Source organism: Pseudophryne corroboree, chromosome 2 (assembly GCF_028390025.1).
Source record: "Pseudophryne corroboree isolate aPseCor3 chromosome 2, aPseCor3.hap2, whole genome shotgun sequence".
NCBI classification, from domain to species: domain Eukaryota; kingdom Metazoa; phylum Chordata; class Amphibia; order Anura; family Myobatrachidae; genus Pseudophryne; species Pseudophryne corroboree.
Genome location: NC_086445.1, coordinates 39,728,389 through 39,750,424, shown reverse-complemented (window position 1 = coordinate 39,750,424; position 22,036 = coordinate 39,728,389). Strand labels below are relative to the sequence as shown.

Sequence of the window (22,036 nt, the reverse complement as noted above, 5' to 3'; positions counted from 1 at the left end):
CCTGGATAGGGACAGTATTTTATTGACTCTAGAGCAATTAAAGGATGCTTTTCTTTATATGCGAGATGCTCAGAGGGATATTTGTACTCTAGCATCAAGAGTAAGCGCGATGTCCATATCTGCCAGAAGAAGTTTATGGACGCGACAGTGGTCAGGTGATGCGGATTCCAAAAGGCATATGGAAGTATTGCCATATAAAGGAGAGGAATTATTTGGGGTCGGTCTTTCGGACCTGGTGGCCACGGCAACTGCCGGCAAATCCACTTTTTTACCTCAGACCCCCTCCCAACAGAAAAAGACACCGTCTTTTCAGCCGCAGTCCTTTCGCTCCTATAAAAACAAGCGACCAAAAGGACAGTCTTATCTGCCGCGAGGCAGAGGAAAGGGTAAGAGAGGGCAGCAAGCAGCCCCTGCCCAGGACCAGAAGCCCGCCCCGGGTTCTACAAAGCCATCAGCATGACGCTGGGGCTTTACAAGCGGACTCAGGAGCGGTGGGGGGTCGACTCAAGATTTTCAGCAATCAGTGGGCTCGCTCACAAGTGGACCCATGGATCCTGCAGATAATATCTCAGGGTTACATGTTGGAGTTCGAAAGGTCTCCCCCTCGCCGGTTCCTAAAGTCTGCTTTACCAACGTCTCCCTCAGAAAGGACGTCGGTTTTGGAAGCCATTCACAAGCTGTATTCTCAGCAGGTGATAGTCAAGGTACCCCTCCTACAACAGGGAAAGGGGTATTATTCCACACTATTTGTGGTACCGAAGCCGGACGGTTCGGTAAGACCTATTCTAAACCTGAAATCCTTGAACCTGTACATACAGAAATTCAAGTTCAAGATGGAGTCACTCAGAGCAGTGATAGCGAATCTGGAAGAAGGGGACTTCATGGTGTCCCTGGACATAAAAGATGCTTATCTGCATGACCCAATTTACCCCTCACACCAAGGGTATCTCAGGTTCGTGATACAAGACTGTCATTATCAGTTTCAAACGCTGCCGTTTGGTTTGTCCACGGCCCCTCGGGTCTTTACCAAGGTAATGACCGAAATGATGGTTCTTCTACGAAGAAAAGGCGTATTAATTATCCCTTACTTGGACGATCTCCTGATAAGGGCAAAGTCCAGAGAACAGCTGGAAGTCGGTGTAGCACTAACCCAGGTAGTGCTTCAGCAACACGGGTGGATTCTGAATCTTCCAAAATCTCAATTGACCCCGACAACTCGTCTGCTGTTCCTGGGAATGATTCTGGACACGGTTCAGAAAAAGGTGTTTCTCCCGGAGGAGAAAGCAAGGGAGTTATCCGAACTTGTCAGGAACCTCCTAAAACCAGGAACTGTGTCAGTACATCAATGCACAAGAGTCCTGGGAAAGATGGTGGCTTCTTACGAAGCGATTCCATTCGGCAGATTCCATGCACGGACATTTCAGTGGGATCTGCTGGACAAATGGTCCGGATCGCATCTGCACATGCATCAGCGGATAACACTGTCACCAAGAACAAGGTTGTCTCTCCTGTGGTGGTTGCAGAGTGCCCATCTGTTAGAGGGCCGCAGATTCGGCATACAGGACTGGGTCCTGGTGACTACGGATGCCAGCCTACGAGGCTGGGGAGCAGTCACACAGGGAAGAAACTTCCAGGGCGTGTGGTCAAACCTGGAGACGTCCCTTCACATAAATATACTGGAGCTAAGAGCGATCTACAATGCTCTAAGCCTGGCAAAATCGCTGCTTCAGGGTCAGCCGGTGTTGATCCAGTCGGACAACATCACGGCAGTCGCCCACGTAAACCGACAAGGCGGCACGAGAAGCAGAAGAGCAATGACAGAAGCTGCAAGGATTCTGCGCTGGGCGGAGAATCATGTCATAGCACTGTCAGCAGTGTTCATCCCGGGAGTGGACAACTGGGAAGCAGACTTCCTCAGCAGACACGACCTTCACCCGGGAGAGTGGGGACTTCATCCAGAAGTCTTCCACATGATTGTGAACCGTTGGGAAAGACCAAAGGTGGACATGATGGCGTCTCGCCTCAACAAAAAATTGGACAGATATTGCGCCAGGTCAAGAGACCCTCAGGCAATAGCTGTGGACGCTCTGGTAACACCGTGGGTGTACCAGTCAGTGTATGTGTTCCCTCCTCTGCCTCTCATACCAAAGGTACTGAGAATTATACGGAAAAGAGGAGTAAGAACAATACTGGTGGCTCCGGACTGGCCAAGAAGAACTTGGTATCCGGAACTTCAAGAGATGCTCACGGAGGATCCGTGGCCTCTACCTCTAAGAAGGGATCTGCTTCAGCAGGGACCTTGTATGTTCCAAGACTTACCGCGTCTGCGTTTGACGGCATGGCGGTTGAACGCCGGATTCTAAAAGAAAAGGGCATTCCAGAGGAAGTTATTCCTACCTTGATTAAGGCTAGAAAGGAAGTGACTGTACAACATTATCACCGCATTTGGCGAAAATATGTTGCGTGGTGTGAGGCCAAGAAGGCTCCAACGGAAGAATTTCAATTGGGTCGATTCTTACATTTCCTGCAAGCAGGATTGTCTATGGGCCTAAAATTGGGGTCCATTAAAGTTCAAATTTCGGCCTTATCAATCTTCTTCCAGAAGGAATTGGCATCAGTGCCTGAAGTACAAACTTTTGTCAAAGGTGTACTACATATACAACCCCCAATAGTGCCTCCAGTGGCACCGTGGGATTTGAACGTAGTTTTGAATTTTCTCAAATCTCATTGGTTTGAGCCTCTAAAATCGGTAGATTTAAAATACCTTACATGGAAGGTAACCATGCTATTGGCCCTGGCTTCAGCCAGGAGAGTTTCAGAGTTGGCGGCTTTATCATACAAAAGCCCATATCTGATTTTCCATTCGGACAGGGCAGAACTGCGGACACGTCCTCATTTTCTCCCTAAGGTGGTTTCGGCTTTTCACTTGAACCAGCCTATTGTGGTGCCTGCGCTTACTAGCGACTTGGAGGACTCCAAGTTACTGGACGTTGTCAGAGCATTAAAAATATATATTTCAAGGACAGCTGGAGTCAGAAAATCTGACTCGTTGTTTATATTGTGTGCACCCAACAAGATGGGTGCTCCTGCGTCTAAACAGACGATTGCACGTTGGATCTGTAGCACAATCCAACTTGCACATTCTGTGGCAGGCCTGCCACAGCCTAAATCTGTAAAGGCCCACTCCACAAGGAAAGTGGGCTCATCTTGGGCGGCTGCCCGAGGGGTCTCGGCATTACAACTTTGCCGAGCAGCTACGTGGTCAGGGGAGAACACGTTTGTAAAATTTTACAAATTTGATACTCTGGCTAAGGAGGACCTGGAGTTCTCTCATTCGGTGCTGCAGAGTCATCCGCACTCTCCCGCCCGTTTGGGAGCTTTGGTATAATCCCCATGGTCCTGACGGAGTCCCAGCATCCACTAGGACGTTAGAGAAAATAAGAATTTACTTACCGATAATTCTATTTCTCATAGTCCGTAGTGGATGCTGGGCGCCCATCCCAAGTGTGGATTGTCTGCAATACTTGTACATAGTTATTGTTACAAAGATCGGGTTATTACTATTGTTGTGAGCCATCTTTTCAGAGGCTACTTCGTTTTTTGTTATCATACTGTTAACTGGGTTCAGATCACAAGTTGTACGGTGTGATTGGTGTGGCTGGTATGAGTCTTACCCGGGATTCAAGATCCTTCCTTATTGTGTACGCTCGTCCGGGCACAGTACCTAACTGAGGCTTGGAGGAGGGTCATAGGGGGAGGAGCCAGTACGCACCATGTGATCCTAAAAGCTTTATTTAGATGTGCCCTGTCTCCTGCGGAGCCCGCTATTCCCCATGGTCCTGACGGAGTCCCAGCATCCACTACGGACTATGAGAAATAGAATTATCGGTAAGGTAATTCTTATTTTAGCAGTCGTGCAAACGCTAGGCCGCTGCCCACTGGGAGTGTATTTTAGCTTAGCAGAAGTGCGAACGAAGGGATCGCAGAGCGGCTACAAAATATTTTTGTGCAGTTTCTGAGTAGCTTCAGACCTACTCAGCGCTTGCGATCACTTCAGACCGTTCAGTTCCTGATTTGACGTCATGAACACGCCCTGCGTTTGGCCAGCCACGCCTGCATTTTTCCTGGCACGCCTGCGTTTTCCCGAACACTCCCTGAAAACGGTCAGTTGACACCCAGAAACGACCTCTTCCTGTCAATCACTCTGCGGCTGCCTGTGCGACTGAAATGCATCGCTAGACCCTGTCAAAACTGCATCGTTCGTTGTAAAAGTACAGCGTGCGTGCGCATTGCGTCGCATACGCATGCGCAGAAGTGCCGTTTTTTTGCCTCATCGCTGTACAGCTAACGAATGCAGCTAGCGAACAACTCGGAATGACCACCAATGTGCATCTGACTTTCATATCTGTAAGATGTTCCTCACGTAGCATTATAAGAATAAGGAGTTGTACACGTCAACTCCTTAGGTCAACGTCAGTGAAATGTGGGGCAGATGTACTAAGCTTTGGAGAGAGATGAAGTACCAGCCAATCAGTTCCTGTTCTTTTTCTGAGACAGCCTGTAACGAGGCAGTTAGGAGCTAATTGGCCGGTACTTTATCTCTTTCCACTTTATCTTTCTCCAAGTCTGAGTACATCTGCTCTCATGAATAAATGGTTATGGGGGGCTCTTGTGCTGACGCACGGTCGTTTACTGGCAGCAGAGCTAGCAATTGATTATTACCAGACTAGACGTAGTTATGGCGGGTGTGGTACAAAGTCCCTGACATTCTGAATGCCGACATGTGGAATGTTGTTTGAATGCCACCATTGTGAATGTCAACCGTCGGGCATGTCGACATAGCATTTGTAGCGCATTTCAGGCCTTACCGCAGCCTGACCCTTATATAGTCTATCGACATTGTGCCTCCTGACATTCACATTGTCAACGTTATGTCAAATTTGACTGTCGGCATAATGTTCATGTCGACGCTCAGGGCATGTTGCAATTCTGAATGAGCATTGTGAGTACGTAAGGTTACGGCTGCTTGCGGTAGTGATAGCAGTGAGGAGATAATTAAGTCACTCGTTAGGTGTTTGTGTCGGCATCAGAAAGTTGCTTAATACGTGTTATCTGATTGGAACACAACTACGTCACTGCTGCAGATATCAAGTCAGCGGCCGACCCCCCACGTGTGTCAATGAAGGTCACTGTAATAATAATAATATACGACACCCGGATTTTCACATCTCAGGGATTCTTGCAGATGCGTCTCTGGGTGATACTTGTGCATTGGTGCAATGTCTGACCTGCTTTATCTTATTAAACAAATATCCATTATCTTACATGTCTGACCTCCGTTACAGGCGCCGTCTGTGATTACGTTGCCCAGATGTTTTCTAAAGGATATTTTGTGCATTTATTTATATATTATACATTTACTATTTCTCTAACGTCCTAGTGGATGCTGGGGACTCCGTAAGGACCATGGGGAATAGACGGGCTCCGCAGGAGACATGGGCACTTTAAGAAAGAATTTAGATTCTGGTGTGCTCTGGCTCCTCCCTCTATGTCCCTCCTCCAGACCTCAGTTTGAATCTGTGCCCGGGGGGGGGGGGGGGGGCGCCCTGGGCAGCAATTAGAGACCTCTTTGGCAAAAGTTTGCATATTATACAGTTGGACACTGTATATATGTATGAGCCCCCGCCAAAATTGTACATGAAAGCGGGACAGAAGCCCGCCGTCGAGGGGGCGGGGCTTCTTCCTCAGCACTCACCAGCGCCATGTTTTTTCTCCACAGCACCGCTGAGAGGAAGCTCCCCAGTCTCTCCCCTGCAGTTACACGGTAGAAGAGGGTAAAAAGAGAGGGGGGGCACATAATTAGGCGCAAAAATCAATATAAACAGCAGCTACTGGGTTAACATTAAGTTACTGTGTTATTCCTGGGTTAATAGCGCTGGGGTGTGTGCTGGCATACTCTCTCTCTCTGTCTCTCCAAAGGGCCTTATGGGGGAATTGTCTTCAGATGAGCATTCCCTGAGCGTGTGTTGTGTCGGTACGTGTGTGTCGACATGTCTGAGGTAAAAGGCTCCCCTAAGGAGGAGATGGAGCAAATATGTGCGTGAGAGGGTGTCTCCGTCGACAACGCCGACACCTGTTTGGATATGTGTAATTAAGTGCTAAGGTGAATTTATTGCACAAAAGATTAGAGAACAGACAGGAAATCTACCCATGTCTGTCCCTATGTCGCAGAGACCTTCAGAGTCTCTCAATGATCACTATCCAAAATAATAGACACTGATATCGACACGGAGTTTGACTCCAGTGTCGACTACGATAATGCAAAGTTACAGCCAAAATGGCATAAAAGTATTCAATATATGATTATTGTAATAAAAGATGATTTGCATATAACTGATGACTCATCTGTCCCTGACACAAGGGTACACATGTTTAAAGGGAAGAAAGCTGAGGTAAATTCTTCTCCTCTCATGATGAAAAAGAGCGGGAATCTCCAGATAAGAGACTGCAGTTTCCCACAAAGAATTCTCAGGCAGTATCCTTTCCCTACTAGGGCCAGGATATGATGGGAATCTTCCCCTAGGGTGTCACGTTTGCCCAAAAGGTAGCCCTGACGTAACAGCTATTCTCAGGGATCCTGCAGATAGCGTGCACATTCTGGTACACTACTCAGACCGGCAATTTTGTCGTCATGGGTTTATAGCGCTGTGGCAGCGTGGACAGGTACCTTATCAGCAGAGATTGAGACCCTAGTATGTATGTATATATATATATATATATAGAGAGAGAGAGATATATATAGAGATAGAGATATATATTAAAGATGCTGTCTTAAGAGATATATATATATAAAACATGCCCAAAGAGACATGAGTATACTGGGTCCTAGAGTCAAAGCTATGTCGATTTCTGCTTGACGTGTCCTGTAGAATATGCAATGGACAGATGATGCCGACTTAAGAGGCATATGGAAGGCTGAGGATTGTGTGGAGAAGGGTTCTCGGACCTGGTCTCCACAGCTATAGCTGGTAATTCTGATATTTTGCCTTATATTCCTGCACAGCCTAGGAAAGCACGACATTATCAAATGCAGCCTTTCGAACAAAGAAACAAGAAAGTCCGAGGTGCGTCCTTTCTTGCCAGAGGCGGGGGCAGAGGAAAGAAGCTGCACAACACAGCTAGTTCCCAGGAACAGAAGTCCTCCCCGGCCTCTACAAAAATCCACTGCATGTCGCTGGGGCTCCACAGGCGGAGCTAGGCCCGGTGGGGGCACGCCTTCGTAAGTTCAGCCACAAGTGGGTTCACTCCCTGTTAGATCCCTGGGCAATAGATATTGTGTCTCAGGGATACAAGCTGGACTTTGAGAAGATGCCCCCTCACCGACGGCCCTGCCGGCTTCCCCCCACGAGAGGGAAACAATGTTAACTGCAATTCACAAATTGTATCTTCAATAGGTGGTGGTCAAGGTTCCCCTCCTTCAACAAGGAGGGAGTTATTATTCGACCATGTTGTAGTCCCGAAACCAGACGGTTCGGTCAGACCCATATTGAATTTAAAATCCCTGAACATATACCTGAAAAGGTTCAAGTTCAAGATGGAATCGCTAAGAGCGGTCATTCCAAGCCTGAAAGGGGGAGATTTTATGGTGACTCGGGACATAAAGGATGCATACCTTCATGTCCCCATTTATCCACCTCATCAGGCGTACCTCAGATTTGCGGTACGGGATTGTCATTACCAATTTCAGACGTTGCCGTTGGGTCTCTCCAAGGCCCCGAGAATATTCACCAAGGTAATGGCGGAAATGATGGTGCTCCTGCGGAAGCAAGGTGTCACTATTATCACGTACTTGGACGATCTCCTCATAAAAGCGAGATCAAGAGAGCAGTTGCTGAACAGCGCATCACTTTATCTGGAAGTGTAACGGCAACACGGCTGGATTCTATATATTCCAAAGTCGCAGTTGGTTCCTACAGCTCATCTGCCTCTCCTAGGCATGATCCTAGACACAGACCAGAAAAGGGTTTATCTCCCGATAGAGAGAGCTCAGGAGCTTGTGACACTGGTCAGGAATCTATTAAAACCAAAACAGGTGTCAGGGCATCACTGCACTCGAGTCCTGGGAAGGATGGTGGCATCATACGAGGCCATTCCCTTCGGCAGGTTCCATGCAAGGACCTTCCAATGGGACTTACTGGACAAGTGGTCCGGATCACATCTTCAGATGCATCGGTTAATCACCCTATCCCCCAGGGCCAGGGTGTCTCTCCTGTGGTGACTGTAGAGTGCTCACCTTCTCGAAGGTCGCAGATTCGGCATTCAGGACTGGGTCCTGGTGACCACGGATGCAAGCCTCCGAGGGTGGGGGGCAGTCACACAGGGAAGAAATTTCCAAGGGCTGTGGTCAAGTCAGGAGACTTGCCTTCACATCAACATCCTGGAACTAAGGGCCATATACAACGCCCTACGTCAAGCGGAGTCCCTGCTTCGCGACCAACCGGTTCTGATTCAGTCAGACAATATCACCGCAGTGGCTCATGTAAACCGCCAAGGCGGCACAAGGAGCAGGGTGGCGATGGTAGAAGCCACCAGAATTCTTCGCTGGGCGGAGAATCACGTAAGCGCACTGTCAGCAGTGTTCATTCCGGGAGTGGACAACTGGGAAGCAGACTTCCGCAGCAGGCACGACCTCCACCCGGGAGAGTGGGGACTTCGTCAAGAAGTCTTCATGCAAATTGCAAGTCGGTGGGAACTGCCACAGGTGGACATGATGGCATCCCGCCTCAACAAAAAGCTGCAGAGATATTGCGCCAGGTCAATTGCGTCAGGCGATAGCTGTGGACGCACTGGTGACACCGTTGGTGTTCCCGTCGGTCTAGTTATTTCCTCCTCTTCCTCTCATACGCAAGGTGCTGAGAATTATAAGGAAAAGAGGAGTGAGAACAATACTCTTTGTTCCTGATTGGCCAAGAAGGACTTAGTATCCAGATCTGCAAGAAATGCTCACAGAGGACCCGTGGCCTCTGCCTCTAGGACAGGACTTGTGCAACAGGGGCCCTGTCTGTTCCGAGACTTACCGCGGCTGCGTTTGACGGCATGGCGGTTGAACACCGGATCCTAGCAGAAAAAGGCATTCCGGATGAGGTCATTCCTACGCTGATAGAGGCTAGGAAGGATGTGACGGCTCAACATTATCACCGTATATGGCGAAAATATGTGGCTTGGTGTGAGGCCAGGAATGCCCCTACGGAGGAATTCCAGCTGGGCCTTTTCCTTCACTTCCTACAGTCGGGAGTGACTTTGGGCCTTAAATTGGGTTCCATTAAGGTTCAGATTTCGGCCTTATCCATTTTCTTTCAAAAAGAACTGGCTTCTCTGCCTGAAGTTCAGACGTTTGTAAAGGGAGTGCTGCATATTCAGCCCCCTTTTGTGCTTCCAGTGGCACCTTGGGATCTTAACGTGGTGTTGAGTTTCCCGAAATCACACTGGTTTGAACCACTCAAAACGGTGGAAGTAAAATATCTCACGTGGAAGGTGGTCATGCTATTAGCCTTGGCTTTGGCTAGGCGTGTGTCAGAATTGGCGGCTTTGTCACTTAAAAGCCCTTATCTGGTTTTCCATGCGGATAGAGCAGAATTGCGGACCCGCCCACAATTTCTGCCGAAAGTGGTTTCATCCTTTCATATAAACCAACCTATTGTGGTGCCTGTGGCTACTACTGACTTGGAGGATTCCGAGTCACTGGATGTAGTCGGGGCTTTAAAGGTTTATGTAGTGTGACAAGAACACTGGGATAGTGTTTGAGGGCAGGTATATTTGTCCCAGGTTCTTGTCTTACATGTTTTAGAAAATGTTAACTTCTAGGAAAAATGCTTTTTGTTTTGTCTGAACCTTTTCAGTTTGCTGTAAAAGCTGGGTAAAGGCTCTGAGAGAGAGATAAGGCGAGTTCTAGACATTGGGCCCAGTTCGGGTCTTTGGCCTCACAGAGGGCTAATCAGGGTTTCAGCTGTGTAAGTGTGTTATAGTGCTGCTAACCTGATTAGTATGGGCAGACTGCCTGGGAAGGCTGAGGGATCTGTGTGTGAGAGACACGCTTTCTGATGCAAGTAAGCTATACAGTATGTACTGAAGAACTCTGTGTTTTGTTTAGTGACAGTTAGGAATATCTTATGTTTAGTTAGTGCCGGACAGGCAAGGTATTTTTATTTTGGGGTTTGTTTTATTTTCTGTTTCAATAAAACTGGCCGGGGTCAGTTGTACCAGAAACTGGACTTGTGTTGTTCCTCAGCTGCTGCGTGCTACCATATTCCCCAGGAAAAGGCGCCTTGCACCCCTACAGTGTTACAACTTGGTGGAGAATGCGAGCAACCCCGTTCTGCGCATAAGTGAAAGCAGCAGCTTTGTGAGGCCTGCAGAAAACGGTGGTTTATGCAGATACAGCCCAGTGTGAAGTTACTGAGACTCACCCCTGAGGGTTTGATATATGTCTTGGGTGAAAGCAGCTACAAAGCCGCCTGAAAAATCTGTCGACATGGAGGATCTGCTTAAAGCCTTGCTGCAAGCTACAGCGGCTCAGCAGGAGGCCAACCGACAGCAGCAGGTGGCAATGGAGGAAAATAGGAGACAGCAGCAGGTGGCTATTGACGAACTTTACCGGCAACAGCGTCAGGATAGAGAGGCCTTAACAGAAGTGGTGCAGAGCCTTGCAGCCCGGATTGGAGATGTGGCCGTCAGTGCTCCGACCAGCTCTAGTTCTATACGGGCCAGTCACTTCTTGCAGAAAATGACAGAGGCTGACGATGTGGAGGCCTACTTGACCACGTTTGAAAGGACTGCAGAGCGTGAGAACTGGCCAAAAGCACAGTGGGCCAGTCTGCTGGCACCTTTTCTGTCAGGTGAGCCCCAAAAAGCGTACTTTGATTTAAGCCCTGCTGAGGCTCGGGACTATGATAAACTAAAGACTGAGATCCTGACCCGCCTGGGAGTCACGCTGTCAGTACGAGCACAACGGGTGCACCGTTGGGTGTACGCCATGGAGAAGCCTCCGCGCTCTCAGATGCACGACCTTATTCAGCTAACAAAAAAATGGCTACAGCCAGAGACATTAACTGGTCCCCAGATGGTTGAAAGAGTCGTCATGGACCGCTACTTGAGATCTTTGCCCATGGTCCTGCGCAAGTGGGTGAGCCATGGAAACCCGGGTACTGCTGACCAATTAGTAGACATGGTAGAGCGGTATTTGGCAGCAGAGGAACTACTGATGACCACCCAGCAACCCATAGATCCTCGACAGCGCCCTTCAGTAAAGACTGGTAAGACTGTTCCGTGGGAAAACGTTGCTGGGCGGTTAAGAGAACGCAAGGCTGGAGAGACTGTAAACACTGGCCCTGGAGACAGGCCAATGGGGCTAGAACGGTCTATGTTGCCCAAACGGGTTGATAATCGTGTGGTTAAATGTTTTAGATGTGGTATGCCAGGTCATGTTGTTGCCAATTGCCCAGTCATGCAAGAACCCATGCAATGTGATGCTGCCTTTGAATGTCGCAGAATGTCTTTCTTTGCTAGGTTAGCCTGTACTGTGGTACCTTCACCTGAGCTGGAAAAACAAATGTGTGATGTGTTCTTAGAGGGTAACCGGGTAGAGGCCTTGCTAGATTCAGGAAGTTTAGTTACCCTCGTGAAAGCTGGGTTAGTGAACCCCTTAAAGGTCCAGCAAATACCTATTGGGGTAACTTGCATACATGGGGATACCCAACATTATGCCACTGCTGAGGTGAATATAGAAACTTGTTGTGGGTCAGCAATGGTTAAAGTGGGACTGGTCCCTACCTTGGTGCATGAGGCCATAATAGGGAGGGATTTTCCTCATTTTTGGAAACTGTGGGAATCACGGTTATCAACAGATGTGAGAAGTAAAAAACCAGTTGATAATACCGGTGATTTTATGGATGTACGTGGGTCTTCGGAACTTTCTGGCCCTTTGCCTTTTGCTAGTTTGGCTGGGGAAGTGACAGATGGGGAGTCCAGTGAGGACCCTCTTGCCGGGAACAGAGACATAGTAGTTAGAACTGAAAGCGTGCCTGACCTGGAGGTAAAGAAGGATCTGTTTGCGTCTGAACAGTTAAAGGATCCTACCTTAATAAAGGCTAGAGAGAATGTTAAGATTGTTAATGGGGAACCTGTGGTACCAGGTGACAGGGTTACGTATCCCCACATGGCCATCTGTAATGAGCTCTTGTACCACATTGTCAAAAGGGGTGAGGATGTGGTAGAACAGCTGGTAGTTCCCCAGCCTTATCGGAGAACGGTACTAGATTTAGCTCATAGTCACGTTACCGCAGGACATTTAGGGGCAGAAAAAACCACTGAAAGAGTTTTACAAAGGTTCTTTTGGCCAGGGGTTTATAAAGAAGTGTCTGAATATTGTTCTTCCTGTCCTGAATGCCAGTATCATGCCCCTAGACCCCATTTCAGGAGCCCACTAGTTCCCATGCCTATTATAGAGGTCCCGTTTGACAGAATAGCCATGGATCTCGTGGGGCCCTTGTTAAAGTCTGCTCGGGGCCATCAGTATATCCTGGTAATTATGGACTATGCCACTCGATATCCTGAGGCTGTCCCTTTACGCACTATCACAACCAAGGCGATAGCTAAGGAGCTGGTGCAGGTATTTAGTAGAGTGGGAATACCAAAAGAAATTTTGACTGACCAAGGTACTCCATTTATGTCAAGGATCATGAAAGAATTGTGCAAGTTATTTAAGGTCACTCACCTCAGGACGTCCATCTACCATCCCCAAACTGACGGGTTGGTGGAAAGGTTTAATAAAACATTAAAAAGTATGTTAAAAAAGGTTGTTGAGAGAGATGGGAAAAACTGGGATTGTTTGTTGCCCTACTTGTTAATGGCCATCAGAGAAGTTCCTCAGTCCTCTACGGGGTTTTCTCCGTTTGATTTGTTGTATGGTAGACACCCCAGAGGGTTGTTGGATATTGCCAAAGAGACGTGGGAAGGACAGCCCACTCCTTATAGAAGCGTTATTGAGCATGTAACACAAATGCAGGATAGGATTGCAGCCGTGGTACCTGTTGTCAGAGAGCACATGGAACAGGCCCAAAGTGCTCAACAGAGGGTCTATAACCGGAGTGCCAAGATACGGGAATTTGCTCCTGGAGATAGAGTTCTTGTTTTGGTACCCACTGTGGAAAGCAAATTCCTAGCTAAATGGCAGGGTCCATTTGAGATTAGGGAAAAAGTGAATGAGGTTAATTACAAAGTATACCAGCCGGGAAAGAGAAAACCCGAACAGATTTACCATGTTAACTTAATCAAACCCTGGAAAGATAGGTTGTCTCTGTCAGCGGAGCCTTGCCCTTCGGTGTTTTCACCCCGGTTGCTTCCCGCAGTGAAGGTGTCAGAGACATTATCAGCTGATCAGAACAATCAGGTTAAAGAATTTCTCATCCAAAATAGGGAGGTATTTTCAGAGCTGCCTGGCCGAACGACCATAATAAAACATGACATTGTCACAGAACCAGGGGTCAGGGTTCATTTAAAGCCATATAGGATTCCTGAAGCTCAGCGAGAAGCTATTTCTAAGGAAGTTAAAACCATGTTAGAACTTGGAGTCATAGAGGAGTCTAACAGTGAGTGGTCCAGTCCCATAGTGCTCATCCCGAAGCCCGACGGTAGCATACGCTTCTGTAATGACTTTCGTAAGTTAAATGAGGTGTCCAAGTTTGACGCATACCCCATGCCCCGTGTGGATGAGCTTGTAGAAAGGCTGGGAACAGCCAGGTTTCTCACCACATTGGACCTGACCAAAGGTTACTGGCAAATACCTTTATCTGATAGCGCCAAAGAAAAAACAGCCTTTTCGGTTCCGGAGGGGCTGTACCAGTATAAGATGTTACCCTTTGGGTTGCATGGGGCTCCAGCAACCTTTCAACGGGCGATGGATAAAATTTTGAGGCCCCATAGAAAATATGCAGCTGCCTATTTGGATGATGTGGTAATTCACAGTACAGACTGGGGGTCCCATTTGGTTAAAGTACAAGCAGTACTGGACTCAATCAGAGAGGCAGGGTTAACTGCTAACCCAAAGAAGTGCTGCCTCGCAATGGAGGAGGTCAAATACTTGGGCTTCACCATAGGCAGAGGTCTGATTAGGCCCCAATTGAATAAAGTTGATGCTATTCAAAACTGGCCTCGTCCAGTGAATAAAAAACAGGTAAGGGCTTTTTTGGGAATTACTGGGTACTATAGACGGTTTATTCCTAATTTTGCGACCACAGCGGTGCCGTTGTCAGACCTTACCAAAGGGAAGCAGTCAAATGTGGTGAAATGGAACCCTGATGCAGAAAAGGCGTTCCAAGCGTTAAAAGTGGCTTTGTGTTCACAACCGGTGTTGATAACACCAGATTTTTCAAAAGAATTTGTGGTACAGACAGATGCCTCAGAGGTAGGGATAGGTGCTGTGCTGTCCCAAACCAGAGATGGGGACGAACACCCTATCATTTATTTGAGTAGGAAACTCAATGAGCATGAATAAAGGTATGCCATTGTGGAAAAGGAGGCTTTGGCCATTAAGTGGGCACTAGATACCTTGAGATATTACCTCTTGGGTAGACAATTCAGACTAGTGACAGACCATGCCCCTTTAAAATGGATATATGTAAATAGAGGCAAGAATGCTCGTGTAACTAGATGGTTTCTAGCGTTGCAGGACTTTAAGTTTACTGTCGAACATAGACCGGGAACACAATTGGCCAACGCAGATGCATTGTCTCGCATCTTCTGTTTGGGGGCTACAAGTGTTCCGGCCCCTAGGTCGAAACAGGGGAGGGGGATATGTGACAAGAACACTGGGATAGTGTTTGAGGGCAGGTATATTTGTCCCAGGTTCTTGTCTTACATGTTTTAGAAAATGTTAACTTCTAGGAAAAATGCTTTTTGTTTTGTCTGAACCTTTTCAGTTTGCTGTAAAAGCTGGGTAAAGGCTCTGAGAGAGAGATAAGGCGAGTTCTAGACATTGGGCCCAGTTCGGGTCTTTGGCCTCACAGAGGGCTAATCAGGGTTTCAGCTGTGTAAGTGTGTTATAGTGCTGCTAACCTGATTAGTATGGGCAGACTGCCTGGGAAGGCTGAGGGATCTGTGTGTGAGAGACACGCTTTCTGATGCAAGTAAGCTATACAGTATGTACTGAAGAACTCTGTGTTTTGTTTAGTGACAGTTAGGAATATCTTATGTTTAGTTAGTGCCGGACAGGCAAGGTATTTTTATTTTGGGGTTTGTTTTATTTTCTGTTTCAATAAAACTGGCCGGGGTCAGTTGTACCAGAAACTGGACTTGTGTTGTTCCTCAGCTGCTGCGTGCTACCATATTCCCCAGGAAAAGGCGCCTTGCACCCCTACAGTGTTACAGTAGCCAGAACGGCTAAGGTCAGGAAAACAGAATCTTTGTTTATCCTGTATGCTTCCAACAAGCTTGGGGCGCCTGCTTCAAAGCAAACTATTGCTCGCTGGATCTGTAACACGATTCAGCAGGCTCATTCTGCGGCTGGGTTGCCGCTGCCTAAATCAGTTAAGGCCCATTCCACAAGAAAGGTGGGCTCTTCTTAAGCGGCTGCCCGAGGGGTCTCGGCATTACAGCTTTGCCGAGCGGCTCCTTGGTCAGGTTCAGACACCTTTGCAAAGTTCTACAAGTTTGATACCCTGGCTGAGGAGGACCTTGTGTTTGCTCATTCGGTGCTGCAGAGTCATCCGCACTCTCCCGCCCGTTTGGGAGCTTTGGTATAATCCCCATGGTCCTTACGGAGTCCCCAGCATCCACTAGGACGTTAGAGAAAATAAGATTTTACTTACCGGTAAATCTATTTCTCGTAGTCCGTAGTGGATGCTGGGCGCCCGTCCCTAGTGCAGACTTCTTCTGCAATACTTGTATATAGTTATTGCTTACATAAGGGTTATGTTTGGTTGCATCAGGGTTGATCTGATGCTCTGTTATTGTTCATACTGTAAACTGGGTATAGTTATCACGAGTTATACGGTGTGATTGGTGTGGCTGGTATGAGTCTTACCCTGGATTCCCAAAATCCTTTCCTTGTACTGTCAGCTCTTCCGGGCACAGTTTCTCTAACTGAGGTCTGGAGGAGGGGCATAGAGGGAGGAGCCAGTGCACACCAGTAGTACTAAATCTTTCTTAGAGTGCCCAGTCTCCTGCGGAGCTTGTCTATTCCCCATGGTCCTTACGGAGTCCCCAGCATCCACTACGGACTACGAGAAATAGATTTACTGGTAAGTAAAATCTTATTTTTTCTTGTAATTATTTACTGTCATGTATCTGCATTTTCCCGCAGTGTGCCGGTGGTATGCACCAAACCACACGTCAGTCATGTAAAGTCTTAGGAAACTCTCATCATTTACCCTCATCATTTACCCGCATTATTCAATGCAGCATTGAAACATGTTCCTCCAGTGCCTCAACCAGATGCATGCGCCCTCTCCTGGCCAGTGCTGGTACTGCAGTAATGACGCCTTTGCTTCTCTTTCAGGTACACGGCAGCCAGTGTCATCGACATTGCTAGCAAGTACAAACTGCTCTGGAAGCTGCCCCTGGAAGATGTGGATATTGTCAAAGGTTTGTCGTTTGTTACCTTTATCTATGGATGCGACCTCTTCCCTCCCACAGTTTCTCCGTTTTGCAGATAGAGGGCGTTTAGCTTGTTCATGCAGACTGAGAGGGCTGATTCCGAGATGGGAGCAATAACTTTGCACCAGGATGAACTACGTTGCGCTGCAGGGATAATACATGTATTGTGTTTGCGGTATCTGGTCTCTAGGTCGACAGAGTCTAGGTCGACCACTATTGGTCGACATTAACTAGGTCGACAGGGTCTCTAGGTCAACATGTTCTAGGTCGACAGGTCAAAGTGTCGACATGAGTTTTTCACATTTTATTTCTTTTTTTGAACCTTTTCATACTTTACGATCCACGTGGACTACGATTGGGAATGGTAATCTTTGCGAGCCATGCGAGGGAACACGGTGCACTAATCGGGGTTCCCGGTCACTGTACGGCGAAAATTACACATTTTTTAAAAAAACCTCATGTCGACCTTTTGACCTGCCGACCTAGACCATGTCGACCTAGAATCCCTCTTGACCTAGTTGCTGTCGACCAATAGTGGTCGACCTACACACTGTCGACCTAAGTGTGATCGACCTTCAATACCACACCTTGTGTTTGCATGCAGGGTAAATACTGGCTGCTTTTGCGTGTAGCCCACACATGCTGGATAGCTTTATCATTACACTGCAGTGTAGAGTTGAGTTTATACACCCCCTCTCACATCTGATTCTCTCCGCAGTGCAGCATGGTTTGTTCCTGTGCAGAGGTGCTTCTGTTTTTCTTCCAAGCACCAGGTTGTATATACAGCGGCTCTACTAATGATAGCCGGGATCTGAGCCACGTGGTGTAAGCTTTTGTGCGACGGGGGAGCAGTGACTTGGAATTATCCTTACTGATATACTATATTCCTGCTGGACGTCCTATAACGGGGTGTAAAATACATATACAGTATAAGCAGTGCCTGTATTCTCAGCGTTTGTGCCAGTGGATCTCTGTTATTACATGGTGATAAGGCTTAGGCCCTCATTCCGAGTTGTTCGCTTGCAAGCGGATTTTAGCAGATTTGCTCATGCTAAGCCGCCGCCTACTGGGAGTGAATCTTAGCATCTTAAAATTGCGAACGATGTATTCGCAATATTGCGATTACACACCTCGTAGCAGTTTCTGAGTAGCTTCAGACTTACTCGGCATCTGCGATCATTTCAGTGCTTGTCGTTCCTGGTTTGACGTCACAAACACACCCAGCGTTCGCCCAGACACTCCTCCGTTTCTACAGCCACTCCTGCGTTTTTTCCGGAAACGGTAGCGTTTTTTCCCACACGCCCATAAAACGGCCTGTTTCCGCCCAGTAACACCCATATCCTGTCAATCACATTACGATCGCCAGAACGATGAAAATGCCGTGAGTAAAATTCCTAAGTGCATCGCAGTGCGGACATTGCGCATGCGCATTAAGCGGAAAAACGCTGCGATGCGAAGATTTTTACCGAGCGAACAACTCGGAATGAGGGCCTTAGAGTAATGAGTACTGTGTCTGCTCCTCTCCACACCACTGATAGTCTAACGGAATGTCCTCTGATTGAACAGGAACCTCACAAGCCTCGAACAGGGACAGCATTCAGAAGACCATAAGCCGCCTGGACGAGGACCTCAGCACTATGGGGCAAATCAGCAAACTCTCTGAGACCCTCAGCTTCCCGCACCAGGTTAGGACATAAGCATTAATAGCGTTTGTTACCTAGTAGCACCTATTTAGTTATTGTAAAAATGTGCATGATGGCTTTATATCCACCTGTGTTTTACTGACGGCCCAGTAGCTGGGTTTAATCACTTCCCCCAGCTAAGGCATATTTAATAACTGGCTGCAGATAGTGGACATTTGCCATAGCACAGACATCTGTGAATTTACTAAAAAAAAAAAAATTACATCACTGTGGCACTGAGCGTACAGCCTATCAATTCCCTAGAAACCAGTGACATCACCATGACACTGAGAATACAACCTATCAATTCCCTAGAAGCCGCTGACATTACCATGGCACTGAGAGTACAGCCTGTCAATTCCAGAGAAACCAGTGACATCACCATAGCACTGAGAATACAACCTATCAATTCACTAGAAGCCACTGACATCACCATGGCACCGAGAGTACAGCCTATCAGTTCCCTAGAAGCCAGTGACCTCACCATGGCACTGAGAGTACAACCTATCAATTCCCTAGAAGCCACTGACATTACCATGGCACTGAGAGTACAGCCTATCAATTTCCTAGAAGCCAGTGACGGCACCATGGCACTGAGAGTACAACCTATCAATTCCCTAGAAGCCAGTGACATTACCATGGCACTTAGAGTACAGCCTATCAATTTCCTAGAAGCCAGTGACAGCACCATGGCACTGACAGTTCAGCCTATCAGTTCCCTAGAAGCCAGTGACATCACCATGGCACTGACAGTTCAGCCTATCAGTTCCCTAGAAGCCAGTGACATCACCATGGCACTGAGAGTATAGCCTATCAATTCCCTAGAAACCAGTGACATCACTGTGGCACTGACAGTACACCTATCCATTCCCTAGAAGTCAGTGACATCACCATGGCTCTGAGAGTACAGCCTATCAGTTCCCTAGATGTCACGGACTTCACCATGACACTGAGAGTACAGCGTATCAAATCCCTAGAAGCCAGTGAAATCACCGTGGCACTGAGAGCACAGCCATTAAATTCCCTAGAAGCCAGTGACATCACTATGGCACTGATAGTACAGCGTATCTATTCCCTAGAAGCCAGTGACATCATTGTGGCACTGAGAGTACAGCCTGTCAATTCCCTGGACGTCAGTGACGTCACCGTGGCACTGAGAGCACAGCCGATCAATTTCCTAGAAGCCAGTGACATCACCATGGCACTGAGAGCACAGCCTATCGGTTCCCTAGGAGGTGACACTGGGGTTGGTTGCCATATCCTAGTGACTCTGTGAACTGTATTTTCAGAACATTGCTCCAGCCCCCACCTCCTCTGTTTGTGAGACATGTTCTCCTATAAATGGCAAAACATGAATGGCCCCTTTCTGGCACAGCCTCTTATATGAACATAAATATGTTTGTGTCTGGGTCTCAGTAATATCTATGTTTTGAATGTTGGTTTTAAATCGTTATCAGAATCCCAGTTTTCTCCTCTGTTGGTCCGTGAAGGTTTTGAGGCACCGCGCAGCATTGTAAACAACTTAATGACCTTGTTTTGGACACTTCATATTATCCTCTCACTCACTGCAGCCCAGGGTAGAAGTATAATTAGAATTTCCTGCTCACCTACAGTGTGTACACCACAGTGTCTAGACACAGCCATAACAACACATAACATTTATTCCGGGAGGGAAAACATATCGCAGACTTATCATACGCTGGGTGAGCAGATTGTGTCACCAACATTAACTCTTACCCAATCAGAAGGCTCTGTTCCCAGAACTTCAGCAACTGCTTGTCCAATTGCTTTACTCGCCTTCCTATGTTGATCATGTATAAATGTTAAAGGCGTATACTGTAGCTGAGCAATTGTGTATTGAAGACATTTACACAAAACCGTTTCCCTGTTTCATAGTTGCAAAATAGTAATTTATAGCAATGGGGTCTATTCACGAAGCAGTGAAAAGTGTGGAGAAGCGAGCCAGTGGAGAAGTTGCCCATGGCAACCAATCAGCACTGAAGTAACATTTATCATTTGCATACTATACAACTGTACGGAGCAGCTGATTGGTTGCCATGGGCAACTTCTCCGCTGGCTCACTTCTCCACTCTATTTTAACTGCTTCATGAATAGACCCCAATGTCTGTAGCCCGAGCTACATGGGGAACATGGTAAAGTGAGAACTGACTGTTGTAGAAGAATCTTGTTACAGATTCACTGGACCTGCACTCAGGGCTGCTGAGACTTTGGGCAGGCCGGGGTACTAGAGGGGCGTGGTCAACGGCATCCAACCCTTTTGAACTGCTAACATTGCGACTTAATGGTTACAAGCGATGACATCAGAACTCACTTATAAAGTGTATATATTATATATAATGCCTTGGAGAGAGATAAAGTACCAACCAATCAGCTCCGGACATTATTCAACACACAGCCTGTAACATGACAGTCCAGTGCTGATTGGTTGGCACTTTATCTCCCTTCACTCTATCTCTCTCAAAGGCTTTAGTGCATCTCTCCCCGTATGCCTTGCGGCTGAGATATGGCGATCTCCAGGGCCCGCTGCTGCGACGGGGTGAAAACCGCTGGCTGCCTGTGTTAGCACATTCTGTAGCAGCTGGCAAGAGATTTGCCTGCAACAAATTGTCCTGTAATTCACTACAGGGCGTTTGGCAGGCGGGAGCGTAGCGTTTGCATTAGGAGTGTTGTTGCTGTAGGATAATGCTGCATTGTTTACGAGCAAGGACTGGAAGGCTGCAGACAGACCTGCGCGGGGAACAGTCACAACACGTTCCTTACAGTGTAATGTCTGTGACTGCGCCATAATCCTCCCCGCAAGTCGTTATGACGAGAGAGTGAAATAAATTGAAGACACCTTAAAGCAGGGATATTCAACAAACGGCCCTCCGCCTGATGTGGAACCACACATACCAGCATGCCCTGCCACAGTTTTGCTATCAGGGCATGCTAAAACGGTGTCAGGGCATGCTGGGATGTGTAGTTTCACAGCAGCTGGAGGGCCGCATGTTCAATATCCATTTTATTCAGGAAGGTGAACAGACACAAAGTGCCTCATGACCCGCGGAACAGCCACCATGAGGTCAGCAGGAAACAGGCAAAGTCCCTCAGTATATCAGGTGATGCCAGGAGGGTCACGCCTTGCAGTCAGAGGGGGTTTTTGCTGTAACTATAACCCTCTTGTGTTTCGGCAGAGTCTGGACGACGTCCTAAAGGACATGATGGCTTCTGTGCACCGCGAGCTGGCCGAGAAACAGTCCCTGTCCTTCACCATGTCCTTCCCACCCAACAAGGTGGAACTCACCACCACCAAGGCCGACGGCACCGAATCCTTCATCTTCGAGTTCAGCAACCCGGACGCCCGTCATCATTTTGAGCAAGCCTTCGAGGACGCCAAGAAGAAGCTGGGTAAGAGATGAAGACGTGCGCTCTCTGCTCACCGTCCAGTCTTTACATTGGACAAGCCCAGACCTGATAAATGTGGCTGGGCATGCTGGGAGTTGTAGTTCCCCAATAGCTGCGGAACCACAGGACGCCTGCTTTATAGTGGACGGTCGTCACAAAGCTCAGGCATGGTCACGGGTTAAGATTTTCCGTGGGTGTTTTTGTCCCTGGAAATATTTTTCAGTTGCTGCCCTCCATATTTCAGCTGCCTCTATTCTTCACCGCGGCGTCTGACGCAGAATACGGTATTTACTGGACGT

At 47.7% G+C, this 22,036-nt stretch overlaps 1 protein-coding gene across 3 annotated transcripts in view; it reads left to right on the top strand.

The window, feature by feature from the left end:
* Positions 1-22,036, top strand: part of ARHGEF17 (Rho guanine nucleotide exchange factor 17) — a 307,648-nt gene that overhangs the window by 263,685 nt on the left and 21,927 nt on the right. For all 3 annotated transcript variants that reach the window (XM_063951204.1, XM_063951202.1, XM_063951203.1), the window contains exons 10-12: positions 16,553-16,638; positions 18,217-18,335; positions 21,527-21,740. In XM_063951204.1, coding sequence (XP_063807274.1) covers positions 16,553-16,638; positions 18,217-18,335; positions 21,527-21,740 — 419 coding nt within the window. The remainder of the gene's footprint in view (positions 1-16,552; positions 16,639-18,216; positions 18,336-21,526; positions 21,741-22,036) is intronic.